A 12,382-nucleotide genomic window follows, 5' to 3' on the forward strand; every position below is an offset into this window, starting at 1 on the left:
ATATTTGAGGACAAAAGATTAATGTATTTGTGAGACAATACCTTGCGTGTTATTTTAACATTAGAGGATTTCAAGAACAATGCCCCTCAAAAACAGTAAGATATCCTGATATAGTGGGGATTCCTCCGAATATCTTTGGTTTCCTTGCCAATACAGCCTGTATTTCTAACTTTCACAATGGTAGAAATATCTTTTTAAAATGTCTCATTGAATGCACTGGATATTTATTGAGATAAAGGTCATTTAATTTAATTTGCAAATATGATTTTCACAATCACGGAAAAATACATATCCATATTTGTTGTACTGAAAGTAAGAACATAGAATCCCTACCAAGGCAGAAGAGACCATTCAGTCCTTCAAGTCTGCACCGACTCTGACAGAGTATCTTACTCAGGCCCTCTCTCCTGTCCTGTCCCTGTAAACCCACACATTTACCATAGCTAATCCATCTAAACTGCACATCTTGGGACATTAAGGGACAATATACCATGCCCAATCCACCTAACCTGCACATCTTTGGAATGTGGGAGGAAACCAGAGCACCCAGAGGAAACCCACGCAGACACAGGGAGAACGTGCAGACTCCACACAGACAATTACCCAAGGCTGGAATTGAACCTAGGTTCCTGGAGCTGTGAGGTAGCAGTGCTAACCAATGTGGACATCATTTTCCAAAATGCACTGGCAGTGAGTGAGTTTCCCACCTGTCCTGGTATAATTAGAAAATTGACATCTTCAATTAAATATGACAACTGCCAATCTGCTTCTACTTTTTAAATTGTCAAATTAGGTGTATGAGCGTAATGGCATGGGCTGAATTGGTGACTCATCAATGACACTATCAGCTTTGCATCCCAATGCAATATTTGCAAAAATCTAATGACAGTTAATCAGTGCTCTAAACATTCTTCCTACTGCCGTGTTGTCAAGACTCGATCTTTATTCCCTAGTGTGAAAGAAATTGCAAATCTAGGAACTTTACTAAAGGTTCGTGAGAACATCACTGATATAGCATCACAGAGCGCCATTGTTTGTAAAGAAAGTTTTTAGCAAGCTTGGAAATATCACTGGGCCTCCGGAAGTTAGGTTAACTAAGCCTGTTTATGGAATTCTGCACTACATGGTGGAGGCAATAAGTGATTGAAACACAAATTAAATATATTTGCAACCTAGAACCGATGGATTAAATCATTTAGCGACTTAACTGACTTTTAAATGACTTGCTCCACTTTGTTCTAGGATTACAGGACTTTACAAGAGTAAATGTGGTGTAGAGATTCACTTCTGAAAGTCTGAATGGCGTTTTAGCCATCTTTACCTGTGCTTTCTCTTCCTGCAGTTGTAGTTCTTTTAAAAGGCGCTCCACACAGGTTACACTGTTTCCAATGTCAGTGAATGCAACCTGTGTTTCTATTAGACAATCCAGAGTAACTTTCACCTGCAAACAAATAACAAGTAGTAGCTATTTCTCAGTCTTTCATTTCAATTTTTATCATCACATCTAGAAATTCATATCTTCAATATTTGCTTGAATTTCAATAGTGTGCAGCATGAACTTAGATCTCCAAATTGATCTCTAGTCGGTTCTTATTTGATTCTGACAACACATGGTTAGTACTCAGATGACATTATGTGGTTAGTTAAGGTAAGCACACCTCATGTTTTAGTATAACATAACTTGAGCTGCAGTACCAAAAGTCAGGAGAATAAAGTAAAATCTGTAGATGGGATGCTCTAATGCATTCCAACCATAACACCACGATACACAGGAAGTTAGAAACCATTAAATGCATATGACTTCACAAATCTTTCCAGTGTTGCATTTATATTTCAAGCTATCAGATCCGCTTATCATTGCTCATGCTATAAAGAGCTAGCATTTTGTACAGAAACTTCTTGCACCACATCCTAAAGGGATACATGGCTAACAAAGTCATTGTATTCTGAGGAAACACAGCAGCCAATTTGCTCTCAACAAGGTACCATGAGTGTGATAAATGTTTTGGTGATCGTAATCCGAAGATAGTTGGTCAGGACGCTGAGAAATTCCTTTGGTCATTGAAGGATGTGATGGATTATAAATTTAGTTAATTTCTGATTAAATTCATCGTGTATGAAGACTGAAATTATTTTAAAATTACAAGTATGGATGCTCCTTGCTGCTGAGACGGATTGTGTTGTGACTAGTTGGGAAGGAGGTACCAGAGTGTTTCATTGCTTCTCTTTCTCATACATTGCTCGTGCATTATCTGGCGGAATGATTCACCTAAACCTTTATTTGTTTTTATTCATTTGAGGGACATGGGCATCTCTGGCTGCCAGCATTTATTGCCCATCCCTAGTTGCCCCTGGAGGGCAGTTGAAAGTCAACTATATTGCTGTGGCTCTGGAGTTACATGTAGACCAGACCAGATAAGGACGGCAGATTTCCCATCCTGAACTAGATTGGGTTTTTATGACCATCGATAATGGTTTCATGGACATCAGTGGCTTCTTAATTCCAGATTTTTTTTTTATTGAATTCAAATTCCATCATCTGCTGTGGCAGGATTCGAACCCAGATCCCCAGAACATAAGCTGATTTTCTGGATTGATAGCCTAGTGATAATACCACTAGGCCATCCCCTCCCCTGCATATTTTCCTCATACATCATCATACCATGAAGGCGGCTAAATTAGTATTCATCAATTGTTTGAACAGCAGTCAAATTAGAGGGGAAAAAGCAAGATCTGATATGCAGCATAAACAAATCTGAACAGGATAATGATCTGTCCAACACAAGAAGAATGAACAAATTATGGGCTGATAGAGATGTGCATTTCAGAAATTTTCCTTTTTTTCCTTTTGTATTCCAAATTTCTGACATATTGGGTCCAAGCATTGTGCGGATAAATTGGATACGTTTTTACTCTATGCAATTCAGGAAGAAAATCAGGTGAATTGGCATAAAGAGATTGCAGGAAAGTTATAAAACAATGGCCGCAATCTCACACTGCACTAGCTGTGGGCACAAATCCTGTGACAGCTGCTAAGTCCCACAAGCGGCCCAAATCTGGATTTGTACCAGCGAGATCTCGGTTTGGGATCTTCCTCACCCCCTCTGATGCCCCGATCGGGCTCAAGCGAGTCAGCTTATTCTAAAATAAATTAACATCTAATTATAGGGCTTCACACTGCTACTTCCTTTCTCCCTGCATTGTCCCAGCCAGATGGCATAACGTCATGCCAGGGAATCACTTCTGGTTTTCAAAATTGAAAATCAGTCGTGATGACCACACTGGGAGCGCACTGCTAAGTGCGGCCCCTGGGTGGTGAAGGACATGGCCGAGTAGTGCCCTTGCACTGCCCCTTGGCAGTGCCAATCTGGCAACCCAACACCTATGAGAGGGGAAGGGTAATGCCTGTGATGGACTGCCCTGATAGCTTGCATGGTGAGGGGGGGGGGGGTTTGCCCCATGGGGGGGGAAAGGTGCCAAGATCCTTGTATGGTTGGGGGGTGTGGAGGGAGTGCCCAGGTCCTTGCGTGGTGGGTGGGTGGGTAGGGGGACGGGGTTTGCCCCAATGCTTGTGGGGGAGGGGGGGGGTTCTCCATGTCCGTGGGTGGGGGGAGGAGGAAGGTTATTTTTACTGCAGATCAAGGTGCCCTTTTAAGATGGCACCCTGATCTCTGTAGTGCCAGCCTTGTTGGCTATATCGGGCCCTGCCCCACCAGAACAAACCAGATTCTCTGTGCACTGAACACCAGAACTCTGGAGTGAAAACTCAGCTGTGGATCTGTAGAGATACATGCTGGTTTTCATTCTGAACCTGACACTCTGGCAGAATATTCTGCCCAATCTGTTAGTAATTACAGGGACTATTTTTAGCAATTACAGAGACAGGCATAGATGTTATATCAGAACACCAGCACTATTAACAGCAACTGATCTCAAAGGCCCGTGGACGCTTTCTACTTAAATCAGAATCAAAAAGGAATTAAATTATAGAGATACTAAATTTTATGTTCAGCTAAGTATAAACTTGGAAATCAGAGGGGAATATGATTTGGTTTTTCAGATTGGTATTTTATGTCAGGAGGCTGACAAGTGTAGTGACGTTATTTCAAACAAGTTCCTGCGATAATGGCAATACTATTGTTATCTGTTGATTCAAAGGAAGTGGATGTGAGGGACTTGTTGAATGATGAATTATGCAAAGAGTTTGCAAACTATCCAAAGGTGCAGTTAGAGGAATGAGATGAATGAGGTGTCTAGAAAGCGCAGATACTTAGAGGAAAGGTAGTGAGTGCCTTGTTATGTGACTGTAGACTACACCACGCACACAGCATTGGCTTCACTTTGGATGAGGAATCCACTTACTGCACAATACAAAATGATCAACGCAGCTTAAAGAGAACTTGGAGAGAATACGCTTGAAGGATAAATAACTTATCAAACAGTTTGCCAGGAGTCAAAACTTGTAGTTGCTGATGTCGAATTAAAAGACAGGATAGCTCTGATTTAATAAGATTAGTAGAGTCATAAAACTGATAAACATGTTCCTCGCGGACATTAAGTCAATAAGTAAATTAGAGGATTACATAGCCCTGGAGGGACTCAAACATACACTCCTACCACCCACCCCCTCCCACATTCTGGCCACCTCATGGAGGGTTACTGGAGAAGAACTCCAGAAGGAATTCTTGAGCAAACCCAAACAGGATGGGACTCCATCTGCTGCTGGAAAGCAGAACCTAGCCTTCCGCAACAAATAAAGGTTTCAGGAAAGAGTGTAAGCAGTTGAAAGATGTTAGTTTCTCAGGAGGACGGAACCAAAATCATTGCAGCATTCAGAGTGTTGCTATGACCCTATTCCACGAATGAAGGCCGGAATCTTTCGGCTGTTCACGCTGGCGGGATTCTCAGGTCCCGCCGGCAGTGCACCCTTGCCCATTGGTTTCCCACTGGCATGGGGTGACGTCAATGGGAATTCCCATTGACAGCGGCGGGACCAGAGAATCCCACCGCTAGCAAACAATGCGCCACCTCCCGCCAGCGGGAAACACGCGGCTGGGAGGCCGGAGAACCTCACCCGACGTATTTAAAAGATGAGTTGCAAGAGGATGAAAATAAGCTGAATCAGATAGGAAGAGAGGCACAGAAGAAAATTAATAGTTTAAAGATAAGATTCTTGATAGCCGGTAGCACTAGCTTGTTCAGTTGCAGGGGGGAAAGTTTCTGTAAAAAGGATTTTTTCAAAACTCAGAGTGAACAAGGGAACAAGCTGACTAATGGTTCAGCAACTGAGAATTTTACTGGAACTTTCATTTAGTTCCCTGCTTGAATATGCTCGATATTCACCTCCCCCGACTTCTTTTGTGCAGGAGGCCGAGGAATTTGTATTCCCCCTTTCACCTTGAGAAGCTGTAAAGCAGTTCCGTAAAAGCTTCCTGGTTTGAAACGAGAACACTAAGAGCAGTTAGGGAGAGAAGGAAATTGAAAGCCCACAGTAAACATTGGATCTTGCTGTAAGAAAGCACGACTGAAGTAAAATATTAACAGACTTCTCGTGTTTCATAAAATACTTGGTTAGAATATTTTTCAGGAGAGGTGGGGAAAAGAAAATTGGGTTGGGTGGTTGAGATAATGAATATCACAGTGCGAGAACATTAGGATGTTCTGGGGGTTGTGGGGGTAGGAAGGGAGAAGGCACAATTCTTGACGTATATTTTGAGCACAGACCCCAGAGATAGAGGGGAGAGACAGAGACAGTTTAGAGAAATCTGCAAGCAATGGGCTTTTACATTGCGCAGGGATTAAAGCCTTTTGGTCAATATTATTACGTTGTTTTGGTGAAACCAATGTGTTTTAAGAAAAAAAGAGAGACTTGCATTCATAGAGCATGACCTCAGGTTGTCCCAAAGTGCTTTCCTGGCAATAAGCATTTTTGAAGTGCGGGCACTGTTATAATATAGGAACAACCACAAAGAGCAATGTCATGACAAGCAAATGGTTCTGGTCATCTTGGTTGAGAGACAACAGTGCCATTGGGCGGACCCTTCCCGTCCCGCCCACCACGGGAATCATATTGAACCACTGTACACTGAACCAGTATACACTGATCCACTGTACACTGAACCAGTATACACTGAGCCAATATACACTGAACTACTGTACACTGAGCCACTGTACACTGAGCCACTGTACACTGAACCCACTATACACTGATCCACTATACACTGAGCCACTGTACACTGAACCCACTATACACTGAGCCACTATACACTGAGCCACTATACACTGAGCACTATACACTGAACCCTTATACACTGAACCCTTATACACTGAACCCTTATGCACTGAACCCTTATACATTGAACCACTATACACTGAACCACTATACACTGAGCCACTGTACACTGAGCCACTGTACACTGAGCCACTGTACACTGAGCCACTGTACACTGAGCCACTGTACACTGAACCACTATACACACTGAACCACTATGCACACTGAACCACTATACACACTGAACCACTATGCACACTGAACCACTGCACACTGAACCACTGTACACTGAGCCACTACACTGAGCCACTGTACACTGAGCCACTGTACACTGAGCCACTGTACACTGAACCACTATGCACACTGAACCACTATGCACACTGAACCACTATGCACACTGAACCACTGCACACTGAGCCACTGTACACTGAACCACTATACACACTGAACCACTATGCACACTGAACCACTATGCACACTGAACCACTGCACACTGAGCCACTGTACACTGAGCCACTGTACACTGAACCACTGCACACTGAGCCACTGTACACTGAGCCACTGTACACTGAGCCACTGTACACTGAGCCACTGTACACTGAGCCACTGTACACTGAACCACTATACACACTGAACCACTATACACACTGAACCACTGCACACTGAGCCACTGTACACTGAGCCACTGTACACTGAGCCACTGTACACTGAGCCACTGTACACTGAGCCACTGTACACACTGAACCACTATACACACTGAACCACTATACACACTGAACCACTGCACACTGAGCCACTGTACACTGAGCCACTACACAGAGCCACTGTACACAGAGCCACTGTACACTGAGCCACTGTACACTGAGCCACTATACACTGAGCCACTATACACTGAACCACTATACACTGAGCCACTATACACTGAGCCACTATACACTGAGCCACTGTACACTGAACCCCTATAGACTGAGCTACTATACACTGAGCCAGTATACACTGAACCACTGTACACTGAGCCACTATACACTGAAACCCTATACACTGAACCCCTATACACTGAACCCCTATACACTGAACCCCTATACACTGAACCACTATACACTGAACCACTATACACTGAACCCCTATACACTGAACCCCTATACACTGAACCCCTGTACACTGAACCACTGTACACTGAACCACTGTACACTGAACCACTGTACACTGAACCACTGTACACTGAACCACTGTACACTGAGCCACTATAGACTGAGCTACTATACACTGAGCCAGTATACACTGAACCACTGTACACTGAGCCCCTGTACACTGAACCCCTATACACTGAACCCCTATACACTGAACCACTATACACTGAGCCACTGTACACTGAACCACTATACACTGAATACACTGAACCCTTATACACTGAACCACTATACACTGAACCACTGTACACTGAGCCACTATACACTGAACCCACTATACACTGAGCCACTATACACTGAACCCACTATACACTGAACCCACTATACACTGAAACCCTATACACTGAGCCACTATACACTGAGCCACTATACACTGAGCCACTATACACTGAGCCACTATACACTGAACCCACTATACACTGAACCCACTATACACTGAACCCACTATACACTGAACCCACTATACACTGAACCCACTATACACTGAGCCACTATACACTGAGCCACTATACACTGAACCCACTATACACTGAACCCACTATACACTGAACCCACTATACACTGAACCCACTATACACTGAAACCCTATACACTGAGCCACTATACACTGAACCCACTATACACTGAACCCACTATACACTGAACCCACTATACACTGAGCCACTATACGCTGAGCCACTATACGCTGAACCACAATACACTGAACCCCTATACTCCGAACCCCTTGTGGTGATATAAACAGGGCCTAGTTTTAAGGCTGATAAAATAGGATATCCTAAATTAAAGAATTGGGCATATTAAAATCAAACACAGTCAAACCTCAGGCAGGCCAATTGTACAAATACACAAACGTGCCTGCGCCTGACCCATCAACCACCCATCAAAGATCGTTGCGCTCTACTGATACTTAGCAGGAGATCATGGCACCTCATTGAAATGCACCGGCCTATTGTTAGAAGCCAAGATCGGGCCAGACTTTCTGTCACCAAGAGTTCCTGTGGATACCTCATCTGATAACAAGTTATACGTAAGCAACAGCATGGAGATGGACACCTGGGGGGCGGACCCTGGTGTCCTGTCAGGCAGACATCAAGAAACTCACTGGGTATTGGAACCCCCTCCTGGAACCTCATTTGCCGGAAGCCAGAGACGTTTCTGGAAAGGCAAGCAGGCTGGGGGATAAAGGGACACACATTGAGACACACAGGAGCAAAGACTCGACGAAGGAGACGGCCTTGCCCATTCGGAGACTGACCGAAGAAGGAAGGAAGGAAGAAGCTGCCATCGAGACTCACCTTCATGACAACGGACCAGAGGGACTCAGAGAATCGAGCCTGCAGTTCAACCAAACCATCTTTACGGGTAGTATACTTGACTCTGGGGTATCCTCTTGTTTTATGTGGGTAATTTAAGGGTTAATAGTGTTATTATTAATAAACTTGTTGAACCTTTACTTGTGTTTGTCCTTTGTCCATCTTGCAAATAAGGGCACCGGGGTAAAACCTTAGAGTAAGCAAACTGGTCGAAAGCATCTGAGAATTAACAGGTACTACAGTGGCACCCCAGATGGGACTTCGATAAGAAGTGATACGTTGCTCCGAAGTCGAACCTTCAACCCGGTATTCTCCAACACTCCGTCTGAGCCTGAATTAAGAGGACAGCTGCCCCACGTGACGGCCAGCCTTAAGTGAGTGAAGGACTAATACAGATTCAACCAGTAAATTGGGCCATAAACCCAGCGTCTGTAACACAAGGTGGACAAACTGTGTAGTTAGAACTAGAACAGTCTAGGGAATTTGGGTAAAATCTACGGGAGGGAATTTAGAGAAAACCCGACCCCGACCCCGATCCCTTACCTATACTCAAGTGACGAATCCTAAAAGGAAATAATTATGGCCGGTCATGCTGAATGGGAGGACCTCTGGGATTGTGGTTCAAATGCCCAAATCCACCCATGGGTCCGCATTCTGTCACAACTGGCCGTAGTAAGAATCCTACTTATGGCAGTGTACCTAACCATCCTCACATTTAAGTTTGCCCGATGGAAGACCGCGCGCATACAACAATTGGAAGCGGAGGTAAACACACGAGAGGAAAGGAACCAAATCAATATGATACACATGAGCCAATTCCAGGCTCAATGTGATAAAGCCTGCCAAAAGGCACAGCGTGCTGCCCGTGAGAGAGAGGCTGCGCCGCAACAGGTAGAGGAAGTTAAACGTAAATGCAGCGACCTACAGGCTGCAGTAAAAGTTTTGCACCAAGCAGGAAAAGTAAATACAGCCCGCGCAACAGACCACTCCAAATGCCTGCGTGAGATTGAAGATTTAAAAGCACAACTAGCCACAAAAAGGGTGTAATGTTGCATACACGACCGAAACAGGGGATAGTGACCCAGGGGTAGAGTGGGGGGATTTAGAAGAGGATGCCTGCCATTATGCAACAGCCAGCGTCACTGCCGACTGGGGACCCCCACCTCCCTTCCCGGTAGTGGAACCAACGGCACCACCTAATCCGGCCCCCATCTGGGGAAACTCAGTCTCAGCCTCAGACCCATAAGCCCAGTCACTAATCCGGTTCCTGTACCGATGAATCCGGTTGCCACCCAACGACAGGACGGACAGAACCACAATGTGACTTATGTAACTCCATACATCGTGACACAGCTCACTGACATAGCTAAAGTGATTGGAGTATTTGAACCCTCCGGGGATCCACATGCTCTCTTTGACCAGGTCACCCAATATCGTGTTTTAAACGGCCTAGTCGAGGCTGTTATGTTTAAGTCCTGCCATCCGTTCCGCCCTACCCAAGCATCAGAACGTGGCCGGGGGAACCCTACCAGAAATGAAGGCGGCCATTCTGGCTGCCATAGGCTCCAATAGGGATGACCCGGTACAAGGCTTAAACAACTGCCAACAAAAGAGAGGGGAGCACCCGATAGCCTATGCTGGCCGACTATGGAACCAATTTGTTGCAGTTTTTGGCCAATTAAATCGAGTCCAATTAAATGCACACCACCAGCCCACATGGATCCAGACCCTGATAGCACCGAGGGGAGTCGGAAAGCCTGTGAGAATTTTGATCCCGATGATTACACACACACAGAAGCCTGGGCCATCCGCAAAATGACTTGTGTGTGGGAACGGGAAGTCAGACAAACAGACATCCCCAAGCCCACAAAACACGGAAAGATGAACCCAATCCACACAGACCCAGCCCCAGTTTGGCGTAACGAAGGGGAAGGTGGAAACGGGGGACAGGGAAACTCAGGGCACCCACCCCCATATACCCCTGCCAATCATCGATACAGAAAACCACAGCCCCATGCAAAACCCCGATATATCCCCAACCCCAGGTGCAGGGAACAAGGCAAAGCCATTTCCAGATATCCACCCCCACAAGCGCAGTGTTACAACTGTGGCCAGATCGGCCATTTTGCCAGGGAATGTCGAGCCCCACCCAGCCAGACCCCACGACCGCCCCAATGATTTCACAGAGGAGAACCCCGACCTATGTCATTAGAAGGACCTGCCAGACAATGCATCACAACCCCGGTGGATGCCTCCGACACCCCTTTCAGCCTCTACCCTCAATTAGACTCCGGACTGGAAGCATGACTGTGTCAGACCTCCCCAACTTGGGTTTGCAACACTGAATGGGATAGTGTAGGGAGACCCCTTGTAAAAGGCAAAGTAGGAGGCTGCCCCATCGAGTTCCTGTGGGACACAGGGGGATCCCGTACCATTCTTAACGCATCCCGTGACCTCAGCTGCACTTGGCCTACCAGGAAAATAATAATGTTAAGTGGCTTTACGGGACATTTACAGGAAGGCTTGGAGACTGACCCATTAGAATTTCGACTGGGTAATATAATATGTCATCACCCAGCTATCTTGGTTAAACTCCACCCAGAGGCAGAGCACATTCTAGGGTCCGATCTGATGAGGAAATGCAACCTATCGTTTGACCCCACTAACTGTTGCATTTGGCAAATGCCAACCACCTGTCCATCCCCAGTCGAGGTGGCCACCGGCAGATACATAGACCGAATATCTACTTTTGGAGAATTGTGGATCAGGCCCACAGAAATGACGGAAGACCCTGAAGCACAGGGTATATTAGCCAAACACACACAGGCATTTGCCAGTCACAAGCATGACTGCGGCTGAATAACAGGGGAGGTAATCATAGAAGGTCCTGACCCTAAACCCCAAAGACAGTACGGCTTCCCTAAGCAAGCCGAAGGGGAAGTGGCCAAGGTGATTAGCAGTTTATTAAAACAAGGAGTCCACTAACACTTCCCCCATATGGCCGGTAAGGAAACCTGACGGTTCCTGGAGACTCACAATCGATTATCGAGCCCTAAATGAGACTACTCCCATCACAGCCCCCACAGTGGCGACTAGCCCAGAAGCCATGATGAAACAAGCCCCACACGCAAAACTTTTCACAGTGTTGGACATCAGTAATGGCTTCTGGTCAATTCCCTTAGATCACCACTGTCAATACAAATTTGCCTTCACGTTCCAGGGACAACAGTACACCTGGACATGTTTACCACAATGTTTTCATAACTCCCCCTCCATATTTCACCAGCGCTTAGCAAAGGGCTTGGAGGGATTCTCCAAACCAGAATGTTTGGTACAATATGTAGATGATCTCCTCTTACAGACTGAAACAAGAGGAGTTTCTGGGAGTAATTGAGGACACAGTGCAGAGGTTCATCCCAAACAAAAGAAAGGTTACCAGAGGGGGGATTAGGCAGCCATGGCTGACAAAGGAAGTCAGGGAATGCATCAAGGCAAAAGAGAGAGCCTATAATGTGGCAAAGAGTAGTGGGAAGTCAGAAGATTGGGAAGGCTATAAAAACAAACAGAGGATAACAAAGAGAGAAATAAGGAAGGAGAGGATCAAATAT

At 45.4% G+C, this 12,382-nt stretch overlaps 1 protein-coding gene across 1 annotated transcript in view; it reads right to left on the reverse strand.

Annotated features, from left to right (window-relative positions):
* mcf2l2 (MCF.2 cell line derived transforming sequence-like 2) overlaps positions 1-12,382 on the reverse strand; it is a 334,271-nt gene that overhangs the window by 166,116 nt on the left and 155,773 nt on the right. The window contains exon 10 of the mRNA XM_078207045.1: positions 1,322-1,441. Coding sequence (XP_078063171.1) covers positions 1,322-1,441 — 120 coding nt within the window. The remainder of the gene's footprint in view (positions 1-1,321; positions 1,442-12,382) is intronic.

This window comes from Mustelus asterias, chromosome 3 (assembly GCF_964213995.1).
Source record: "Mustelus asterias chromosome 3, sMusAst1.hap1.1, whole genome shotgun sequence".
NCBI classification, from domain to species: Eukaryota; Metazoa; Chordata; class Chondrichthyes; order Carcharhiniformes; family Triakidae; genus Mustelus; species Mustelus asterias.